The following is a 24,371-nucleotide window of genomic DNA, read 5'->3' as shown; positions in this document are numbered from 1 at the left end:
TAGTTTAGAAACAGCCTAGAAAAGTCAGGAAATGTAGTTGAAGCTGTGTTATTGCATAGGCCAAGAGGATAAAAAAGTCAGTTATATTTAAACATAACCTTGATCACTATCTTCTTAAATGAAGAGTTGGCTCTGAGTTTCATGGTTGGGTTTGATTAATTCATAGCTAAGTTTGATTTCTTTCTTTGTTCTGTTAGCTGTCTTATATAGATAAAGCATAGACACTGAAATCCACTATTCAACTGAAGAACAGATACAGCAATAATCTAGTTTTCCTGAGTGCCCTAGAATGATTTCAGTGTGTCCCCCCCTCCAGCTGAAGGAGCCACATCTAAAGGCAAGAGATGGTTCAGTCTCTATGGTTCATTCAGTTTTGGCTTTCCTGCTAAGCCTATACAACTGCCTTTCCCGTCTCAATCTTCACCTGACCACTTGTGTAAAAGCTAGCCATAACTGAGCTGAAGAGTACAAGGTTGCATGTTGATAGTGCTAGTAGCATCATAGCCACCCCAAAAAAGGTGGAATGGGGCTGAGACCATGACCTACCATGATGATAAAGCTGAGGGTATAGCAGAGCCCATACTGGAATCTCTCATGTGTCACTACTGTAAGAAATCTAGCTGACTCAACAAAAATACTGTAAAAATCTAGCTGACTCAACAAAATTCCCCTGTAATGCTCTTTCTATATGGTGTGCTTCCAGTTGTCCCTCCATCTAGGCCAGTGGTGGTCAGCATTTTGACAGGTGTGCCACAAGTTATGCCCCCCACCTCTTTGCCTGGGTGCTACTCTGGTCCTTGTCTCCAGAGGTGTACCTGATAGTTTGCATTCTAAGGGGTGCCAGAATGGCAACCCCCTAGATCAAAGCAACAGCAAAATATATCTGCCAGAGAAGTCACTGCCAAGAGCCAGGTTAACCCTTCCCTGGCCCTGAAAATGTTGCAATTTTATATGGTGAGTGAGAATCCAAAGCCATTTATTTGGCGGCAGCTGTAAGGTCAGGCAAGTCTTAACCTTGCTCCTGGTGGTGACACCTCCTCTTGCAGAAGTGCCATACCACCCTTCCATCCTATGCAGCTGGAGGCTCAAGCCCCACAGCCTCCATTCCAGCACCCCCTTTCTTACGTGACCGGAGCACATATGCCACACTCAGTGGCTGCCTGTGGAATGTGCTGCAGTTTGGCTACCCCTGTTTTATTGTTTTGTATCACTTGAGCTTATAATTCAGAAGAAAAATAAAATAATTTCTTATAAATATTTTAAAGAATGGTGGAAAACTATGGCTGCCTACTAGCAAAGCTAATGGAAGCTAGCTGCAGTCGCTTTATTATTTTATGGCTACAGCTGTGACAGCCCTCACTGAGGGCAGTGGGATGAAGTGCTACTGAGGGCTGGCCCTGAGATAGTGCTACCCCATGGTATCTTTGTCTCAGGACTCCTTGTTGGGCAATTGATAGTGGAACCCTGCATCCAAGTGTTAACTGGGGGGAGCACCCTGGACAGACAGCTCAGTGTGGGAAGCTACCAGGGTATGTGGGGCTGCAGGAGGGGTGTCCTCCTGTACTTGTGGGAGCACCTGGCACAGAGGACTTGGCAAGGGGCAGTGATGTGGCCAGTCTCAATCTGGGCTCTCCATACTCGGAGTTTGCTGCAAGTCCTGGTCTGTGACTGGCAGGCAGAGCTGGGCCAGAGCAGAGGTCTAACTGACACATTTTTTTTCCTTGGCAAACCCCACTCCTGCATCCCCTTTGCTATGGGGGACAGGGGGAGGGAGGTACCATGCACTGGAGAGTGTTGAGAGGGAAGGAGGGTGGTCAGTCTTACCTTCAGGCTGGGCAGTGCAGCCTGTATCCTGCATACAGCTTGTCTGGCTGGGCACACAGGGCTGTTTCTACCCAACCTTTGCAGTGGAGCTGAGTGCACTGGAGCAGCCAAGCAGGTCAGCAAGGGCAACGCTGACCCTGCCACTTTCTTCCCCTCCCCTCTTCTCTGACTTCCCTGCTCCAGCCCCACTCCTACCCCATGCCCCAGCCATCTCCGCGTCACTCCTAGTAGCTTTTGTGTGCCACACACAATGGTAGTGCATGCCACTTGTGGTATGTATACTGTGGGTTGGCCACCCTGATCTAAGCTGTGGGCTTTGAGCCACAGTGTAGACCTCTCTGTACAGAAGTACCATGAAACATGAAGTTTTCATGATGACACAGTCAAGAGGCATGCACACCTCTCTTCCACTACATGTGCTGGACCTTCCCGAAATAAGCTAGGTCAAGTTGAAAGAGAAAGTCTCATTGAACAGGGATAGAAGAAATACTCATCTGTAAAAGGGAGCAGTGCCCAGGGCCACAGCATGTATAGCAAAAATAAATCTATAACTGTGGGCTTTGGCTAGACTAATTCTGTTTATCTGGGATTAATAGATACTTTTGTCTGCATCAGTGTGAGTACACACCTTAGCAAAATTCTAGTATTGGTAGAGACCTAGATTTCAGATCTACTCATTCATTTAAAAATATAATTGGTATTTTAAACTGTGTTGCTTTCTTCTACCTCATGATTACTCTTGCAAACTGCATAATTTTGTGGGTTGGCAAAGTAAATCATTTCTCAGTAACAAACAAATGTTTAGTTTGATGTCCATGATTGACAGTTCAGTGTCTGTTTTTTACTTTGTCCTGGTGGCTGGCATTTTTATATGAGATACCTGACTGACCCCAAATTAGAGACGTTTGTAGTAATCTATGGACATGATCTGCATGAAAGGCAGTAGTTTCAGCCTATTGTGTGAAGTGCATTAATGCCTTTGGCTGCTTTGGTCGAACCAGGGCTCTAGGGATTTATTTTTTACAAATGAGAGAACTCTTTAAGAGTGATATTTCCTAAGATTCAAATTAAAAATTGTCAGTGATTTTGGAAGGCAGCTCAAATGTTTCATCATTTTGTAATAGCATAACTGTATGCAGACGATAGAGGTCTCTCTAACCTTATTCTTTCTTAGTCATGTGGACAGTCTTTCGAGTTTTACAGTAACTACACAAAAACAACAAGGTATTCAAGTGTCTTAGTCAGTTGTGTCAAAATATTGAGACAAAAGTGTCGTCTATGCTCCAGCTCCCACTCCTTGCCAACTTAAAACTGCTGAGTCTTGATAAAATAAACTAGCAAACAACTGAACTGTTGTTTCATGTATTGCAGCTTTAATGTGACCACTGGGGAGACTTTACAGAATGCAAGTCTCCCAGCTGAGGTTCCCCCAGAACTTGGTCCTGGTTTTCAGAAGTGCTAAGGGACCAAAACTGCAATTGAAGTGACTAGATAGAGCTTACCTCATGGGGTGAAAATAATACTCCAGATTCAAAAGAATAAATTTGACTTTTGTTTTATATTACAATAAATTAAATTCCCTCTAAAGGATAAACATCTTGGTAAAAAACCAGCAAGTAAAATTGAGAGCAACTGATCCTATCCAGATCAGGGAAGTGCATTAGTTTTGTCTGCAGTTATATGAGATGTTTGCTGTGCACTTTACTGTGGGATCACAGAGCATTTCCTTGCCTGGGAAGCTTTGCTTTGAAAAAACTGATTAATCACCTTTTTTGGTGTTATTCCTTTGATTCTGGCATAGGCTCAGTTATTATACGCTGTGAAGATAGTGCATCTTCCCGTATCAGGGGAAAGCCCTGTCAGGCGGTCTGCTCATCCCAGCTATAGAGCTCCATAAACAGCAGCATTTTTCCTGATTTTGTTAATCAGGAATCTTACTAAATTTGACAAAAGGCTTTGTGCCAGGGCTATCTCATGAAGCAGCTTTTGCTGCACATGTTCTCATTATTTAAGCTTGTGGAAAATTTCCAATTTTACAATACACTCTCAATAGAAATAGATAAGCCTCTATACCCCAAGCATTTTTGCTAAGCTTGATAAATCACTATGAGGCATAGGCAGATCCAGGATTTTGTGAAGGGGAGTGCAGGAGCAGCAACTGGCACTGCAGGGGTGGGTGCATCCCAGCTCCCCCTCCACCCAGGCAGGCAAAGCGTTTGGGAAGCAGCAGCAGAGACTTTTTGTGAAGTCCCCAAATCCAAGCATTCTGCCACACTTCTTGGCACCCATTCCTCCTCCTTTGTCCTCAGCAGCACATCCCCGCCTCTCTCATTTGCCTTTTCCCCCACCTTCTTCTGCTGGTGGTGGTGGGTGGGTGGTGGATGGCTCCAGAGCAACTCCTGCCCTGTTCCAGCAAGGCTCAGCAGGGAGCAGCAGCAGAAGCAACAGGTAGGATCCTCCTTTCTGTCCTGTGTGTTCCCTACCAGCCTGGGAACAAGCTCAGGGTGAGCGAAAACCATCTGCTGCCACTGTGGCTGCCTCAGCTCTGGTTCTCCTTCCCCCACAACCCTCTCAAACCATAACTCTCCCAATTCATTTCATAGCGGGGAGGGGCTTTAGAGCCACAGCAGCTGGACTCAGTAGAGGACAGCAGAGGGCAGGTTTTCCTGCCCACACTTGTTCCCAGACTGGTAGGGAACACCCAAGGAACTGGGCAGAGAGGAAGAACCTTCCCACTTCTGCTCCTTTTCCTGCCTGGAACAAGCAGGAGTGACTCTGGAGCCACCCTCCCCACATTAGCCAGGGGCAGTGCTGGGATGCCTGTGCTGCTGAGGATGGAGGGGGAAGGAAAAGGGTGCCAAGAGTGGGAGGACAGATTTTGATTTTTAACTGAATCAGGGATTAAAAAAAAATCCTTGTTACTGCTTCTGGCATGGACCAAAAGTGGGGTGTGTCTGTGCCACCACCACTGGCACCTCTGTAGATCTACCCCTGCTAAGAAGGCAGAGATATCTGGCTCTGAAGGGGCTTGTTCTGTAGGGTTTCTTTTATACTGCTTCTTTTCTACTTCCTTGTGGTGAATGGAAAGAGAAGGATTGACTCCCTCGTCATGCCTCTACACAGGAAGTAGGGTGACATTGCCACCATGAATGACTCAGCAGTTTAGGGGTATAGGTTGTAGGCAGACAAGGTTCTTTGGGTAAATCCGATATCTTTTTTATTAGACCAACTAAAATAGTTGGAAAAATTCTTCTTTGCAAGCTTTTAGGTATAAACTCCCTTCTTCAGGCTGAGGAAGTCTCGTGCGGTGTTTGTGTGGTGTGTCGTGTGTGGGGGTGGGGGTGGTTGTGGGGTTTGTTGGGGGAGAGTTTTTGAGTATGGTGGGGTGTGCATGGGAGCCCCCTGTGCATGCCCCCTTGAGCCAGTCAGCACCCGATCCCATCCTGCAACAGCCTGCAGCCCACACGCTCTGTAGCGCCTCCTTGCCACCACCAACAGCATGCAACCCCAGTGTGCACCCCATGCCCACTCTGGATTCACCCTGGCAGGAGTGGATCAGTCAGACCATGCACACAGCCCTGACCTAGTCCCTGTGCCAGCACTGCACCACCCACCTGTGACTTGTCCTGCCACCCCCTCAGTATGCAGAGAGACTGGGGCAGCTCCACGCTGGACTGCCTTTCTAGGCAGTCCAGGCGGCAGCAGCTGCCGGCCCCAGCCCTGCAGTACTGGGCTGGGTTGGGGCTGAGTGTGGGTCCCCGCCAGTACCATGGGGCTAGGGCCAGTGGCAGTGGTGGCAGCCAAAAGGAGCTGCCTCTGCCTAGAAAGGCAGTCCAGCTGCAGAGTCGCCCCAGCCCTGCTGTGTGCCCAGAGGGCGGCAGGATGCACCATGGTGAGATGGTACCTGGGCCAGGTGGGACCGAGGGACCCTTTGCGGGCTGGACAAAGCCCCTTCATTGGCTGGATCTGACCCATGGGCCATATTTTGCCCACCCCTGTACTAGGCTAAGTATTTGACCCTCTATGAGAATGTTTTGTTTATTCCCTGTAGCTGTGAAATTAAGGGGCCTACTTTTATTTGCTTTATTTAATTTTATTTATTTAATTCAAAGGTGCTATTAAGATTCTGACCTTTTTGAACAAGAAGTAATCACAAGAACATCTTTTGGTGCATATAGTGACTTTATTCAAGACTAGTTTTAGTTTTAACAAATCAGAATTCATTTGTTTAGACTTAACTTGACAAATGAAAGGAAATTGCATATATATTATCCAGCATTTATTATAATGTACGCTCTCAAAGATTTCAATGGGAGATTTAAATCATAAGCCTCCAGCCTTTCTTTTCTCATCACAAATGAGAAAGATATAGTTTAAAGATATAGTTTAAAAGATATAGTTAAGGCTTTATAGGAGCTGCTGAAATCTGATTTGCCCGTGCTACAGTGCATATTGGCACTGGGATGAGACCACCAACATCTTTTTTTAATAGAAACACTAGGAAATAAATAGACTTCAGGCCAACATTGGCCTTTGAAAGGAGAAAAGAAATGATTATTTATTCTAAGCAGTGTTTTGATTTTGAACATGTTTCATTTATTGTCGGTTATAGTTAATGCAGGTTACTGAAGAAAGAAAACATCTCCCTTGCAAAGTGACACAAGGGAATTAAGAAACTTTATTAATAAAACTCATAAAGGTCCCTCAAATGTTCTTATTTTCTTTTGAATGGACTTTTCCCCTTTCACTCTAGTGTATTTTACATATTTTTGTCCTGCTTCTTTAGGAAACAGACCATTTTAATACAGATTGCCACAGCAAAGCTCAGTTTTTTAATCAGTGTAAATAGGTATTTTAGTAGGAGTAAAAAATTGGCAAGCTAGCTGGTTATGTATGAAAGAAATAGATAATCCTAAAGGAGTGGAATTTTTTTATGTTGAAGTAATTTGTTTCAACAGAACTATTCCCCTTTCAACTGTTTTCTTGTACTAACATTTAAAACATTTCAATGTATTGAAAAAGTTGGACTTAACTTCTAGTTGAAGGTTTTCACTGTATCTAAGTATAATGTTAGCAAAATTCCACTGAATTTACATTAGAAAATGTTCATGATTTTTTTCTCCCCTCTCCAAAGTATGGTCATTTGTCTTCATGAGGTTTTATATATTTTTAACATAATCAGAGAAGCAGACTCAGATATTTTTCAATATCAATGAGCCCTGTAAAATGAAAGGTGGAAATATCAGTAACCATATAAAACAGCTTCATGTACAATATTTCACTGTTTCCAACACCATGTCCTAGCTTTCATTTCATTGTCACCAGTCTGAAACAGGAGTTACTTGTCCAGAGTTGGAAGGGTAACATTAGCTTTACACAACTGTCAGTGAAAGGAGAACTTGCCCTGGCTTTCAGTGCATGGTGATGAAGAGGGTATCATACAGAGCTGTGCAGATAATTCATGACTTGTCTCAGGGGCCAAAACTAAATAATTACAAACCATTTTTGTTCAGATTGAACACAACTGGATAGTTCATTGTCTTGGGAGATGTGGGTTCAAGTCCCCTCAGGTAGAGGAGGGATTTGAAACTGGCTTTCCCACATCCTGGGAGAGAGCCCTAACTACTGGACTAGAGGGTGTAAAGCCATCAAGACCATTTTGCAAAACTATCCTATCCACAAAGATATGTTTTTCAGTCAAAACTGTTCAGTGAATTTGATCATAATTTGCAAAAAGTGTCAACTGAAATGATAAATTTTACCGAATAAACTATTTGCAGGGGTATTGAATATATGGCCTGTCCAGACGACTGGATCCAGCCTATGGAGCTGGGTCTTCTGGTGTGCTGGGCTTGTAGAGGGACCAGGAATTTGGGAGTGAGGCAGTCAGGGTCAGGGCTTGCCACTGAAATCTGAGGCATAGAGGCCTGTTAGGGATGTGTGTATGTGGGGGGCGGAGGGACTGCATTAACCCTTCTAGGTCCTTGACACTGTGCTTCTTGCTACTGCTGCTCCCACATCTGAATTTGGCCCATGAGGAACCTCATGATCCAGAGCCAGCCCAGGGGGCTGGGTGAATTTGACACTCCTTGTCTGAATTCTAGAACGGGACTTGTGTCAGGGAGAATAAGTTTAGTAGTGAAGAGACAAGAGAAGAGGGAAGGATTACAGGACTGAAAACAAGGATCTCCTGAGCTCCAGTCCTAACTCTAATTCCCTTTGTAGGCTTTTTCAAATCAAAAGCTTTTCAAAGTTTTCCTGCTGTTAAACAGAGATAGCAAAATCTACTTCATAGGATGTGACACCTAAATGTACAGGAACACCCTTTTCCAGAGTACTGGTGGGATATGGTACTGAGGTAAGGTTGCGAGATATGTCTTATAAAGTATGGCATGGGGGATCTGTTTCCAGGGATAAACAAGAAAAAAACCCCAAAAGAGACAGAAATTAGTTATACCATTATGTTGGTATGAAGATGCCATTTCAGAATAATTGCCAAGCTGGGTCAGACAAAAGATCAAGATAGCCCACCATCACAATAGCAGCAAGTGGCATCTGCTTAAGGGAAAAAATATAATAAACAAGGCATGTAGGATTAAGTAGAAATTAAGGGGCCTACTTAATCAAACAAGTGATTATTCCTGTTATACTCTCCTAGATTGTACCCCTAACTGTTGTGTTTAATAGCCCCTGATGGACCAGTCCTTCATAGTATCTTGTTTTGAAATCACTTGCTTGAAAAGTAACTAAAAGCTTCAGTACACTAAAGCCCCCAAAAAATTATTGAACTGTCTTTAAAAGACATTCATTGAAACTCTTCTAAAAGTGTCATCCAGATAACTGTCTTTCTCATTTATCTGAATGCAAAATGAATTTGCTTCTTCTCAAAATTATTATATTTTGTCTTTTAGAAGGAAAATGGCAGTCTTCATGCTGAATGTAAGTCTGACCTTTCCTTTTACTCTCAACAGGGTGCGTCTACACAAGATGCTTAACTTCACATTAGCATAGTTTATGGTGAAGTAAGCATGTGCATCTACATGTGCACATGCTTACTTCACAGTAAATCTCCCTAATCCTGAGTAAATTTGCTACTTGCATTTGCAAATGCAAGTAGCAAATGCAAGTAGCAAATTTACTCAGGATTAGTAATGGCAAAGTAGTGCTCATGTAGATACCTGACTAGGAGCAAAATCTGTTCCCACTCAGCCATCCACCAGAGGATGGGAGGTAGTTCCCTGCCCTCAGAAGCTGCCTGCTGCTGGGGTGGGCTCCATCACAGGAGCCTGGGTGGGGACTATGTCCCCTTCCCCTGGCAGGAGGGAGCTCCAAGACCCCTGCTCTGAGATCATGATCGGGGAGTAGGGGGTTGGGAGAGACTTATCTCCCAGCACTGGCTCCAACAACCATGGGGCTGGTGCTGGGAAATCCTTATCTCTCAGCCCAAGCCCCACAGTCACCAGGAGACCCTTATCTCTGGAAGATCCATGACCATGGGGCTCAGGCTGGGAGCTCTCTGGTGGTAGGGGCAGGGGAGCCTGTTCTCCACCCAGATCTGCAAGCATAGAGCTTGGGGGTGAACAGGCTGGGAAGCTTGTTTCCTGCCCAGCTCCATGCTCATGGAGCTGGGCAGAGAACAAGCTCCCCAGTCCCTGCCCTGTGTGCCTGGGTGGGGACAATGTCCCCCTGCCCTGGCAACAGGGAGCTTCCAGCCCCCACTCCCCAATTGTGATCATGGAGTGGGGGCTGGGAGCTTTCTCCCAGCCCCAGCTCTGCAATTGCCACCCAGCCTGGAGCTGGCTGGGACCTGCCTCCAGCCGGGACAGTTCCCAGCCAGCCCCAGGCTACACAGGGAAGCACATACAGCCTAGAGGTGCCTGGAAATTGTCCTGCTTCGGGCAGTCCTTAGCCAGCTCCAGGCTGCACGTGCAGACTTTCCCATGCAGCCTGCAGCTGGCTGGGAACTGTCTCAGTCAGGGGCAGGTCTTAGCCCCATGCACTGTTCAGTGATCAAGGCACAGAGCTTGGAAAGAGGTGCAGGGGTGTGGTAGGTCCCAGCCCTCTGCACTGATCTGCCAGTGGAGCAGCTGGCAGCGAGTTCCGCAGTGTTTCCTGCCAACCAATTCTGGGGAGAAAGTAGCTGGAAGTATCATATGCACTGAAACAGAGAAAGAAAATCTAGTCTAGAGTATTTATTCCATCCCTACCTTTAACTCCAAATGTATCCTGTATTCAATGGAGTATGTTAAGAAGCTGTTGAAAGATGGGTGAAGTTATATGTTACACCTAGATTATACTAAGGGAACTTAGTATCCCATCACACCTTATTGCTAGTGCAGGGGGAGCCCAGTACTAGGCTCTGGTCTCCCGCTGCATCAGCAAGTAGCAAGCTCCTTTAGCTGAGAGCTGCTTCAGCTGATAGGACTCCTAGGTGCAGGGGCACATAATGCACTCAGGCTAAGAGCCTTGATCAGCTATGGGGTCCCAACTTGGGAGCCTATGGTGCGCCCCATCAGCTGGGAGCCTTATCAGCTGATGGAGTTCCGAGCCACAGGGGCATATCTGGCCACATGTTCAGTTCATGGCATAAGAAGAACCAGCTACAAAGGGGAATAACTTTGTGACTTAGTCCTCATTTTGTCACACCAATAATTGATTGAATGTGTGGCCAGGTCACAACTTAAGACAACCAGTTAATTACCTCTTGAGTGTAATGTATTGTAGGGGCCTGAGTGTCTTATGAAACTTCAGGCAAGGGCTAACTCCGGACTGTGCTACCTCACTTGTGTTAGGATAACTTTAGTTCACTCCATGGTGATAAAATGAGCAATTTGCAGTCCTCCAGCATCCCAGGATGCACCAGTCCTTGTCCCTCCTCCCACCCCTTCAGAGCAGGGATTGAGCCAAAGTATCCTGCCTCCTAGCCACATCCCTGCTCACCAGCCATCTAGTGGCAGGTCAGAGCTGTGCAGACAAGAAATGGTATTAACAAGAAATGGTATTAACATTTAGGGCATTTGTACACGTTTACCCTGCAGCACTGGGTGCTTTAAAAAGTGCTCTGCGTCGTGGCACATGCATTTGTATAAATAGTGAAATGCACGTCAGCGCTGAGAAAATGGTGGTGGCGCGCTTTTGAACTAAAACACATCGAAGGTGTTTTAGTTCAAATGCGTACCACCACCATTTTCTGCACACTGATATACATTTTGCCACTTATACAACTGCCTGCAATGCAGCGCATTGCGTGTCAGGTTGCATGCATGCTCTGATGTGCTGGATTTCTGACGCCTCAGAACAGACAAAGGTATGTGTATAAATGCCCTATGTGTGTGACTGCTCACAGTACATTCTTACTTTAACACCAGTTAACTTTCCACATATTTAGTACAATGTATTGTAATATAATGTGTAAATTCACCTATATGTAATATCTGTATTCACAAATTATACAGTGTCCTTTCTTCTTGAGAGAAAGAATAATGAGAGGTAGGAGGCATTTTTATGGACACAATACAATTACATTTTGTGTCAGAGCTTTGTCCTCAATGCCAGGGCAGCATACATCGGATTCAAGCAAATTAATACAGTTAGTTTTTATGAATCTAAGCTTCTATAGGAGCACTCAGGGTTTGAGATGTGCAATTCTTTGTATAATTTGTACAGCAGAATAAATTGATAACATAATAAAAAAATCCATAAAAGATGGGAGTTTTGAGAGGTTTTCTTTGAAATTCTAGCAATCTCTTACTAGGATAAATTGAGATAAATACTCACCTGTTCTGGGTTTGCAAAATATTGTGTCAACATGGGGACATGGTAATAGGCTTTGGTGGGTAGAAGAGATTTAGGGAATACAAAGGCATCACAGATGTAAATTACTGTTCCTCTCATTAATGCAAAAGGGCATGAAGTGTAAAACAGAGCCTTCTAGACTTCTGAAAACTGGAGGGGGAAATATCACTGACAGCTCCTCCAGAAGCTCCTGTCTTCCCTGCCTCCAAGTAGGGGCAGGGATGGTACCAATGGGTGCCACCCTTCTCTTTCCTTGCTGTGAGGCAGGAGGCAGAGCAGAATGGAACCTTAGAGACTAACTGGTCAAAGGTGCCACCCTGCCCTGCCTTCTGTCTAACACAGATAACTGTCTCTCTTTCCTCAATGTGTGAGTCCTTGGGTCTCTTGCACCACCAGATGCATTTTTTCAGCACTTCCTGATCTATCTGATGGAGTGTGGAATGCTTCAGGACTTGGACAGAATGAATGGGAGACCTGGCAGCGTGACAGGCTGCTGCATCACCTGGCAGAGTAAAATGTGTGAGGCTTAGGACTTAATCTTCTTCCTTCCGGAGTAAATCAGGAGTACGGTTTTAAAAATCAATAGACCTTCACTAGAGTAAAAGTGGGGGAAGTGAGTATAGAATCAGGCCCTTAGTATGCCTGTAAACTGGAGTAACAGTTGCCTCTCTCCACCTACTTATGAAAAACTTTCCAGAAGGAAAAGAGCTAGTGAGGCCAGCCAATCAAGTTGGTAGCAGTTAATAACAGAGCATTGGAAATTTTCCAGTTTCAGTTATGCAGTCTCTTTTTAAAAAAAAATCATCATTAATTCCTGCTGTCCCGCTTAGTACATAACAATGTGTAATGACTGGGAGTTTATTATAAAGGGATCTCTAACACTTGGATCTCCACTAAGTCATGAAGATGTATGTCCTTTAAATCTTCGGGAGGTCTGGTTTGGATCACACAAGTGAGGTTAACAGAGCCATATCTTCTGAGAGCAGCTGAAAGTGAAGTAAAACAGTCCCTGTGTGGTTGCAGCGGTTCATGATTTACAAAACTGAATTCATAGTGCTGCTGAAAACGTACGCTCTGCCCTGCTGTTGATTTTTAAATTAAAAAAGCAGCTCTATACACAGTTTACTTTATTGCTAGAGGGCAGGGAAATATAGGTAGAAGCCGTTAATCCCCAGCGGGCTGCTGGGCAGGCAAACAGTCGTGGATGACAAAAGTTAATTGGAAACATGAGCAGTTTAACAGAAAACACGTTGGTGATAATTGAGAGAATAACGTCTCCAGAAGAGAAACTTTGCAAAAAGAAACTTCAGGAGAGAAGTGGCCACTGATAGGTAAGTAAGTGAGTATGATTTTTGATCTCTTTTTAGGCACTAAACTAGTCACTTAGGGAAAGCAAGAAACATTCACAGAAGCTAAAGAAATAGGAGTTTGGGGCTTACCGGGAAAGGGTTTACAGTTACTGCCACTAGCTCATCTTACAGCTGGATTTAGTTATGAGATAAAGATGTATCATTTAGGTTCACTGCATGACTAAGAGCATGATTGGTTTTATTTTTGCAGAATGGGTTTGCCTCTGTTTTTATGGATATGAAAATTTGAAACCATCCTTAATTGGAATAACTTCATTTCTTTTTTCCTTTCTCCATGCAGTATTTTAAAGATACTTGAGGTTTTTCTGAGACAGCAGAGCTTTTGCTAAAAGCTGAGGGAAAGTCTTAGTTGGATAGAAGTGTCTGTGTTCATGCTAATGAAAATGCAGTGAAGACTTATAGGACACTGAAACACATGCATTTTTTCCATGTTTAGGTTGATCCAGGAATGCTGCAAAACTGAATACATTTGAATGGTAGGAGTTTGTTGTTCTTTTGTTTCAGGGGATGAAAACAACAGAAGTCCTTCCTCATCATAACTGCTGTAGTTTGTAATAATGATACATCTCTGTCTTTGCTGATATTAGTAGTCTAAAGCACCTTTTCTTTTACCACGGAGAGAAGTTGTGGAGCTGTTTTAATACCAGGTGCTACTAAGTGTTTTTTTTTTCCTTCTTCCCCAGAGCCAGAAGACAGTACAGCCTCTCAGCCGACAGGAATGAATGAAAATGTACCATCTTCAGTTCAAAGCTGCAGCACTACAAATGTTGTTAGTTGCAATAACTCATCGGCCATACCCCAGCCCAGCTCTGCCATTAAGCCCTGGCGTAGCAAGTCCCTTAGCGCTAAGCACACAGCCACGTCTTCCATGTTATCTGTAAAGCAGCCAGTGCCAGAGTCTCCCAAACCACCAACGGAAATGGTCAAAGCAACTCCTAATGGACAAAAATCCATGCTTGAGAAATTAAAACTCTTCAATAGCAAAGGAGGCTCCAAAGCAGGTGGGACAACCCTGGAAGGTTCAGGGTCTCGGGATAATAGCTGTGAAAGACTTGAGACACTTCCCAGCTTTGAGGAAAGTGAGGAGATTGATGCTGCAAACCGGAATGTGAATAATCCAGGACCAACATCCAGTAGTCCCAAAATTGCACTCAAGGGAATTGCACAAAGAACTTTTAGCCGCGCACTGACTAATAAGAAAAGTTCCCCAAAGGGCAGTGAGAAACAGAAAGAGAAGCAGAAAGAGAAAGAAAAGGATAAAAGTAGAGACATGGTAAAAAGAACATCTGTAACGGAGAAGCTGGATGTGAAAGAGGAGCCAAAAGAAGAACAGACAGCACCAGCTGCAACAGAGATGCCAAAAAAGTCCTCAAAGATTGCAAGCTTTATCCCTAAAGGAGGAAAGCTGAATAGTGCCAAGAAGGAGGCCTCTGCTCCTTCGCACAGTGGAATACCAAAACCAGGAATGAAAACCACCACAGGGAAATCCTCAAGTGCCCCAACTTCTTCAAAGGAAGGTGAGAGAAGCCGCAGTGGGAAACCTGGCTCAGGGCTCTCTCATCAGAAGACCCAACTAGACAGCAGGAATTCCAGTTCCACTTCAAGTTTAGCCTCCTCAGAAGGAAAAGGGATAGGAGGGGTATCTGCTCTTAGCAGCAGCAGCAGCACCCAAGCTGTCAGTGGGCCAGCTAGTACCACACAGACTACAGGAAGCAATACTGTGAGTGTTCAGCTACCTCATCCCCAACAGCAATACAGCCACCCGAACACTGCCACAGTTGCGCCGTTCATGTACAGGTAGGGTCAACTCCTCATGTATAATGTTTTGCACTTGGTGTTTTTATAGGGAAACTCATTTATCATGTGGTTACTTGGGAACGCAAGTTAAAAGTTGTACAGCAGCCACTTTAGTTCTACTGTTAGCACAAAGGCTGCCATGAAATAATTAAAAATAAATTACAATTAAATTAAATAATCATAATCTGTTTTCATGAGCATGAGGTCATGTAATCTTCTGCTATGCAGCTCTACCTAGCCTTCTGTCTGACTTCGGACTAACATGGCCAACTGCCTCTCTTGCTCTCAAACAGTTGTCATGCTCAAAATGTATAGTATTCCTGAAAGTTAGGGGAGCAAAGAGTTGCTGTATCTCTGTCAGAACAGTTTGAAAAAAGCTGATTGTATAATACTAATGAATGGTATGTATATAGTAGTGCTTGCATTTCAGGTGCAGTGTTTCTATTGTTTGACTGTGGCAGTAAGTTTAAGCTCAGTTGGTAGAGCAGAACTAAACAGAGTAGCAGGAGGTTTTAGGCATAGTACCTCAGCAGGTATAATACCTCTAAGATACCCCCCAAAAATGTCTACTGTTTCTGACACTAGTTTTGTTTTACTGGTAGCTGCAATGTTGGGAGCCCTTCTGTAGATGGCCAAAGCTGCCTTGGCCATTTTTAATATTTTGTTGATTATGCTGGTTTTATATGTCATGGTGCTTTCCCAATGCCAGAACATTTTCAGAAAATTACTTTAGGCCGAGGAACGAAGGAGAAACATGACTGCTGCTCCACACTTGTATTCGCTCCCCACTGAATGGGCTTTGCTTGGATAGCAGGGGTAGAGTCAGGACAGCTGAGCCATAGTCCTAGTACCTCAACTGACCTTTAGTGAAAGTTCACGGAACAGTTCATATACTCAAGCAATCAAAAGGATTGCTTAGTACTATATGGGAGCATAACAAGGAAAGAAGGGCCAGAGTGTCTTTTAGCCCCTATCCCTATGCAGGCACATAAAAATAGGCCAATGTGAACTATGAACCTACTGAAAATACATACTGTTATTAAATTCTTCTTGGCACTAAAGAAAATTCATATTGAACTTACTAACATTTCTATATTCACCTTGGTTCCCAATGTACTCTGTTCCTATCACTATCACTACAGCATCTTACCATTGGCAGATAGTGGAATGCACCAAGACTGTTTAGAACTCATTGAAGGTTGAACTCTTTATTGAGAGTTAGTGAGGGCCAGTGCCATTCAGAGGATTATAATACTGTAACTAAAGATAGAAAGAATGGGTTGTTCCTTTTTTTATTTCTGCAAACATGAGTTCGTAAGACACTGGGTTGAAGGTTGTTTATGAATATAATGTCCTATCAAAAGCCAAAATAAAACCGCTGTAATAACCTATCTGATGCTCATCTCCATTCAGTATTTTGAACAGAGATATCATCTGAAGCATGAAAACTGGGCTGATAAAATTTTTATAACCCTTGCAACATATTGATAGTCTCAAGGTAATATTTATTTGACATTTCAAAAGGCACAAAACAAGCTGCATAGCCTTGCCAGGGGAAGGAAGCTGTTCCAAACTTCAGAAAATATGTTTTACTTGCCAAGCCAGTGAAAGGTCAAAACTAGAAGTGAAAGGCCCAAATGTATCATAATCATTTTCTGAAAGAGCAAAGTTAAAATATGCTTAATAAAATGGGCTCCAGCCATGAACAGTGAGTGACTATTTGCAAGTCCCGAAGAATATAAATTTGTAGCATCATTTTATGCTTTAGTGTCTAAACTTTCCTGCTAAACATAAGGTTCAGCTGTTAAGGACATGTCTGTCTTTTCAATCTCAGGGTCACATCCTTTATAATACTAGTAGGTGCTTAGCATAGAGGATTTTAGCTAAAGTTTGTTGATGTTAATGCATGGGCTTCTGCTGCCTAAGCCAAGAAGGGCAAAGATACAGCAGATTAATCAACCTGGATCTGCAGGACAGGCTGCCACACTAAGTTGGGTTACAATAGGAGCCTCAGGTTTGCTCTAGACAGTTCACTACCTTGGAATTCTTAGATATATATGGGTTTTTGGCTGTAGCAGTGTTGATCTAAGGACATAGGTAGGCCAGGTTCTTTGGGAAGATGTGATATCTTTTATTAGATGAATTGAGTAGTTGGGAAAAAGTTATTTGCAAGCTTTTGGGTGCAATCACCCTTCTTCAGGCATAGGAAGTCTCTGCTGTTCTAAGTCTCTGGTGTTTGTTGGAGTCTCAGAACAGCAGAGATTTTCTGCGCCTGAAGAAGGGTGACTGCACCTGAAAGCTGGCAAAAAACTTCTTTCCAGCTACTCAACTGGTCTAATAAAAGATATCACATCTACCCAAAGAACCATGCCTGGATATCTATGGCACCTTCCTCTGTCTGCAATCCCTACAGAAGGAGCAATGTGTGTAGTTGGTAGCAAAGGCGATATGCTTGGTCTCTCCAAGCCAAGAGCAGATCCACCAGCTTCACTATTTTGCAAGTATGCCAAATTTTACAAGAAGGTCTGTTGTAAATATCTCATTTTCTCTTATATTTTTAAACTAGAAAAATAATTTGCTGTATGTTTCACATGGCTTTTCCAGTGATTTCAAAAATTGTATCTGGTTAAGTATCTGCTAAACCCTCTATCTAGACACTTAGGTCGTGCACTTGGAGAGGTTGATTTCTAATCTTAATTAATGTATTCCTAAAGTACAAAACTCAGTATAATTAGTAAAATGAAGTGATCACAGTTTATGCTGATAACATCTGAAAAATAAACTCTCATGAGAGCAGGTTTCATTCATTGATAGCTTCAGAACTTTGGAACCTTGGCTGGGGTTGTGCAAAGGCAAAATAATGCCACTGGACACTTGGGGCAGTGGTGACTTCTGACCACTGCACAGCTGCAACACCAGGATTTCCCCTCTCCTCCCAACCCATAAGTCAGTGCCTTGGGCAACTGCCCCAGTCACCCCACCCTAGTTATGCTACTGGGGTTGAGGATCATTTTATACATTTGTTTATTTTCCAATGACAGCTGGTAGTGCTTCTAGTCAGCAAAGGGAATTCTGCACAGGTATACTGTATTATCACACACAACCTACTTTTCATTTTATAGTGTAAGTTTTGCAGGTGGTTAATATCAGCATTTCAGACACAATGTGTGTTTCTGACTAGACCGTAGTTTTAGCTAAAACCCAAGTGTTTTAGAACCTTGTCTGAGGAACTGGAAACCTACAGTTGATTATGAATATTTCATTTTTTCTTTACAGTTCAGTGCTTGTTTCCGTTTCTAGGACATAGCTCAACGTGGGACTAATGAATTATGTAGAGTCAGTCTGCTAGTATATTCTAGAGAGAAGGGCACAGTGGATGATGGCAGCTGCAGTTTTGTAGATGTCGTATTTGTTTTATTTTTGGTGGTGAATGATTGCACATCTCTATTTTGTTTTGCCTTTAAGATCACAGACAGACACTGAAGGGAATGTAACGGCTGAGTCCAGCACCGGAGGGGTGAGCATGGATTCTGCCCTTTACACTAAAACTGGACAGCCTGGTCTTGAAGACCTTTCAGGTAGGTCTTGGAATACCACTAGTTAACTTTGTCCCTCAATTATATAAATGAATATGGGCTAAATAGAGTTTAACTAGAACCACTGGCTCCTTCTTTCAAGAGAAGTGAAGTCAGTGCTTTATTTTCCTAGTGCCTAGTGCGTATTCCTAGTGCCTTTATTTTTGACAAGTTCTGATATTTCAGTTGGTTCTTCAGAAATAGTAACTGAAAAAATATTGGAGATTTGGACAACAATATGCTGAGCACTACAACCTGCACTGAAATCATTATGAGTTGAGGGTAATTGGCATCTTCCTAGAGATCTCAAGGAGCCAACTCTTAAATTTGTTGCCTTTCACCCATCATTCATTCATATTCAATCTAAGTAATTTGAGAAATTGTGTCCTTTGGTTCTATTTACTGAATTTCCCAGATTTATAATTAGAGCATAAAGAAACTGGGGTTGTTTAAGTCTGAAATTCTAACAGTTTCAGATTTATCATAAATCAATAACTAGACTACATCTGTAAAAAAAATAATAATAAAAAATGAAGTAGAGATCCTTCCCACATTCATCAGTTTGATGACTAAATTACTGGAACAATGTCTTTATTGAATTCAGAAAAGTAAAATGAACTCCTGGCTTATTGCTGTTCATTTTATACAAACCAGTGCACACGTGCTGTAATCAGTTGTGATTAGGATGCTGTGGGTTGTAAAGTAATGTGTTTCTGTGTGTTCTGAAATTCATGCCACTGAAGAAATAGCTGCTTATTAGCAACATACTCACAGCTACTTTTAAGTCTAGCAATAATAACCAAGGCATTTTTTTTTTTTGCAACCAAGAGCCCCTCTACCCCTGCATGGAAAGGCGTGATGAGATCTAATGTGTGATCCCACAATTGTACTTCCTGGCGTGCATGGCAAGAGGCACAATTGTGGGACCATGAATTAGATCCCACCATGCCTTACCGCCAGTGCAGGAGGAACCTGGGGTCATGATCCCAGGCTCCCCCTGCACTGGCTCTCACAGCTGTGAACAGTGGGGACAGCATTCCCCACACTATCCCGACAACGAGCCCCACAGCCAATATTGCTGTAGGGCCTGCAGCAGGGGAAGCACCAGGAACACTGTCCCCACTGTGAGCATCATCGGCTGTGGGACTAACAGTGGGGGCAGCATGGGGCATGCGGCATGCTTGTGCTGCTGTGAGCCCCATACCTCATGAGCATCACAGTGGGCATCACACATTCTCCCCCGCTGTGAAACCTGCAGGAATATTGGCCATGGGGCTTGCAGTAGTGGCAACGCTCTCCCACTGCCCCCACTGTGAGCCCAGCACCTCCTGAGGCTCGCAGCAGAAGCATCTTTCTTCCCACTGTCCCTCCTGTGAGCCCCACAGCTGAAGATGCTGCCCCTGCTGCAAGCCCCACAGCCAAGGAGGCTCGCCAGGGGCAGCGTTCTTCCTGCTGCAAGTCCCAAACACCGCCACCAGTGGGTGGTGCACCCTTGTAGCTGGAAGCCTGTCAGTTGATGGGGTTCCCAGCCACAGGAGAGCACTTGGCCACATGTCCAATTGATGGAGTGATTAGAACAAGCTATAAAATTATTACACATTTTTTCTGCAATAACTTTGTAGCTTATTGCTTGTTTTATCATGCCATTCATTGGTTGAACATGTAGCTTGGTCATAAATTAAAGTGTGATTATTACTTGGTTAATTAATTCACTATAATGTGTAGAGGGACCCCAAGTTTTATTAGAAATTACAGTCGTGCTGGCGAATCTTTGGGGTGCTCTCATCTTCTTACCCATATATTTTTAGGGATGTGCGTGTGTGTTTAATAATCTAATCATTTCTTTGAAAGATCTTGTGTTTGGGATTACACTGTGCTGCTCTTATCTAGTTAGTCTATGCAACTTCCAGTGTAATGGCTTGGGACTGGTCATCCTGCTTGGGAAGTCATGAAGCTAAAACTTTTACAACTTGGATGAATTTCATTTTCCATTATATATTCTGCCTCTGCCACATTTATACCTGCGTTTAGGTGTACTGGTGGCAGAGCTAAGACACAGAGTTAGTGGTGAGGAAGAGAGTGGAGGGAATGCATGCATGTTTGCATCTGCATATATAATTTATGTATACATTAATTAAATATTAAACAGACAAGTAGCACTAGCATTATGGTCTTGGAGAGCATTCTGGAGGTCATATATATAAATATGGAAGATAGTGCATTGCTGTATAGGTTGTGGGACTGAGTATTGGCCTGCTTGTATGATTTTTGTTTTTTTCCCCAGTGCTGTCATTGCATTGCTTTGAGCATAGCAGCCTGGATATCCATCAGTTCTCCCAGTTGTGAAATGGGAATGATACCTAGCTTACATAGGAGTTTTAGTCTTTAATGGAAGACATAAGTGCATATTGTTATTATTTTACTAATATATGTTGTTTTGAGATCAAAAATATACCTGACAGTGGGACAACCTATAGATCATCAAATACAGGAGACTGAAAGAGGCAAATTTTCAAAGCTAAATTCAACAGACATTGGTAAATCCATTAAGTAGAAGTAAGGAAAATTGAACAAACAAAACTGTTCTTCACCCCAAAAGAAAGAGAAAATATAATAAGCATGTGGCAGACTATGGAGTCTATTATTATTTCCATATAGGCATGTAACAATCATTGATGCTATTGGGTCACATATGCATATGAAGAGGAAAGAAAATACATGTGGAAAAATTTAAACAATTTGCAGGCAATATTTACTAAATATTCACAATGAGAATAATCAAAAATGCAATTAATCTATATCTATATCAAAAAAGCAATTAATTTTTTATCTAACTTAAGTGAATATTCTTGTGGAACATCAGTTTACTTCTACTAAGGACTTTATAATTTCTGTCTGAGTATGACTTTGTGTTGAGAAAAACATTGCCTCCAATTTAGTTTTGTAAGTGAGCCTCTCAAAGCACATAACTTCAACTATTTTCATTTCAGCTAAGCCTCTTATCTGTGTTCTTAATAGCTTATCTTCCACTTACCTTCCTATCTATGGAAGAAATGATCTGTGAAAGAGCACCACAACCCTTTATCAGGCCTTAGTCCTATAAATATTTTAATGTTCTTTGGCACTTTAGTAATTTTTAGACCAGTGAATATATGCAAATTTTTTCCTTCCCAGAGTCTCGGTGGATTGGAGAGCTGAGTTTGTTAGGTTGCCATTTCCAATCTAGCTAAGGTTGGAAGTCCTATTTATCTTGTGGTTGGATGGTCTATGTGTAGGGACCTACCAATTTCATGGGCTCTGGCAGCTGATTTTAAGGCTGTAACATGGCTGGGGCCCCTGATTTCATGACCGTATCACAGTCAGGGCTGCCATTTTGAAGGTGGAGCAAAGCGGGCCCCCCCATGCCTCTAGCTGAGGGGTGCCAAAAGTCCTACCCTCCCAGGCATTGATTGAAAGCTGTACCTCAGGTGGGCAAAATATGGCCTGTGGGCTGGACCCAGGCCACCAGGTGACTGGATGCAGCCCACAGCTGCCCCTGTGACACTCCATATGGGGCCATAACTGCCCGCTTGCACCATGACAGCCTGTACCAGGCTCCCACCAGTGCCTGCTGGCCCAGGCCCCAGCCAGTGTGTAGCTTCTGCCGGGGCTGTTCCTGGTGCAGCTGCAGCCAGGTGCTGCTCTGTGCCCTCCATCTCTAGTAGTGGTTCCTGCTTTTGATCGTACTTCTGCCGTGCCATGCTGCATTATGCCAGGCGAGTAGTTTCAGCTGGATAGCTCCCACCAAAGGACATGAGGATCCGACTTCAGCTCCTGGGTGCCAACTCCTGGATGCCAGCTCCTGGGTGCCAGATCTGGCCAAGCCCCACTCACTCGCACCGAGCCCACGCTGAGCTCCCACTGGTACCTGCAGCCTGGCCAGGAGCTTGTGTGTGCCACCTGCCTCCAGTTCCAGGATTTGGAACCAAGCCCCTCTGTGTCTACTGAGAGTGGCACATGCCAGTGCAGCAGAAGCAAGAGGAGGAGCTGCTGGTGGAGGTGGGAGGTACAGAGAAGCACCTGGCAGGCTGCAGCCACACAGGGAACAGCCTACTGGAAGCTGCTTATGCCACTGCTGCACCATGCCGTACTGCACCATGCCATTCTAGGTGGGCAGGCGGGCAAAAAGCTTCAGCCATGGGGCTCCTGGCACACTGCCAGGGCTCTGACTTCAGCTCCTGGCTGCCTCCCAGGAGCTGGAGCTGGAGCCAGAGCCGGAGCCCCATGTGCTGGGGCAGGAGCAGGAGCAGAAGCAGCTTCCAGCCAGCTGTTCCCAGAAGCAGCCTCTCCTCTTGCTCCTGCTGCACTGCGCTGTGCCACTTCCGGCAGGCGCATGGGGGTCTGGCTCCTGAAACTGGAGGCAGGGGGCACAGAGCAGCATCTGGCTGGGCTGTGGGCACTGGCAGGAGTGTGACATGGGCTGCTGCGCCACAAGCAAGTGGGGCTCGGCCCCATGCCCCACAGGGGCAGCATGGACCACACTGCCTAGGGAGCTCTGCTGCATGCACTTCCCACCCTCCCCCTCACTTCTCACCCCTCACACACCACGCCAACACCCCAGGGGGCAGGGCACACTGTCTCCCTCCCCGCTCCCTCCCCTTCAGGAGAAGGGGACTTTTGGTGGGGTAGTCTGCCTTTTTTTTTTCTCACTTTGCCCCCTTCCCCCTCCCCCTGCCATTCTAGAAGACAGCTTTTTGCCAGCTCTTTGCTGGCTTTTTGAACATAGCCAGTTCCCCATGGAAAAGCACAGGGAACTGGCTATTTCACAGGAGACAGCCAATTAAACAATTTCCATGAAATCACGTATTTGTTAGGTCCCACTCCCTATCTATGTGAAATGCATTGTTAGTGTCAATCTGAATTCCGCATATTGAAAAATGTCATGAACGTGCTCCTCCAGCCTTGTCCTTTCTGAGACAGACAACAAGGGATCAATTAAGGCCTGTCTATATTGCGGTGGAAGGGAGTAGCTGTTCCAGAGCTGGAAGTTCATTAGTGGGACTACTGTGGGCTTGTCCCCAGTGCCTACTTTCAAGCCTTCCATCAGGCCTGAGCGTGCAGATGCTGGAGATGAGTTTGAAGCAGTCCCGTTATTGATCCTTTGGTGCTGGAACGTGTCAGCAGACTTGGTTGGATAGAATTTGGCATGCTCGTTTCCAACCTGCCTGAAACCTACTGTCAGCCTGGTACAGACAAACCTAATTGCATGTCTTGCCTTTTTCAGAAAGATTCATATTCACCCATAGGCGACATGTGGGGGGGGAACATGGAGGGTCACATGCCCCACCCTGAGATTGGCCACCTTTGAAACTGCCACCAGCTTTTGTGGGCAGTCACCACTTGCCACCCTCCCCCACCTCGCTGCCGACACAGCCGGCAGCATCTGCAGGCAGTCCTCACATACCATTTGTCTCCCTCCCCCTGCCCTCCACCACCAACACAGACACTGGTGACTGTGGGTGGTCCCCACTCGCTGCCATGGTGCCCCCAGTCTTGGGAGGCACCAGTCATTCATGTATTCACCCAATCCATGGTCTGTCTTCTCTTCCCTAGAATGGTACATCCTAGGCAAGTCTGCAGCATGTTGGTGGGCTAACATGGAGAAGTTTGAATTATGCTGCCATGAGAGGTTTTTGTTTTCAGGGAAGGATTTTTTTTTTTTTTTTTTAACAAAATAGCAAAAGTTTAGAGGCTGATTAATCCATCATTACCATTTAAAATTTCTGATTTATGCAATGTGTGGACAGCCATCTAAACTAACAGTTTTGTAGATTAGTTCATTTCACAGTGTCATGGTAGGTTTTAGGGGAAAGGGGCCGCTTATTTAAAGAATGTGCAAGACTGAAGTATAATAAAAAAATGACTAAATTTGATGTATTAAGTATTTTGCCATTTAGATGTTGGTTGTATACTGGAATAAGATCATTTCCTTCTGTGAAAAGAACCTAGTTTAATGAGCAGAGCTGTTTCT

General features: G+C 44.3%; 1 protein-coding gene across 2 annotated transcripts in view; it reads left to right on the top strand.

The window, feature by feature from the left end:
* Positions 1 to 24,371, top strand: part of NAV2 (neuron navigator 2) — a 417,342-nt gene that overhangs the window by 218,277 nt on the left and 174,694 nt on the right. The window contains exons 1-3 of one of the 2 annotated variants that reach the window (XM_059722730.1): positions 12,671 to 12,950; positions 13,673 to 14,786; positions 18,252 to 18,364. In XM_059722730.1, the coding sequence (XP_059578713.1) occupies positions 13,708 to 14,786; positions 18,252 to 18,364 (1,192 nt within the window). In that variant the 5' untranslated portion in view covers positions 12,671 to 12,950; positions 13,673 to 13,707. Of the gene's footprint in view, positions 1 to 12,670; positions 12,951 to 13,672; positions 14,787 to 18,251; positions 18,365 to 24,371 lie in introns of those variants that run through there. The other variant, XM_059722729.1, reaches the window with a different exon arrangement.

Source organism: Alligator mississippiensis, chromosome 2 (assembly GCF_030867095.1).
Source record: "Alligator mississippiensis isolate rAllMis1 chromosome 2, rAllMis1, whole genome shotgun sequence".
NCBI lineage: Eukaryota > Metazoa > Chordata > Crocodylia > Alligatoridae > Alligator > Alligator mississippiensis.
The sequence above is the reverse complement of the archived record's forward strand: the minus strand, read 5'-3'. Positions and strand labels throughout refer to the sequence as shown.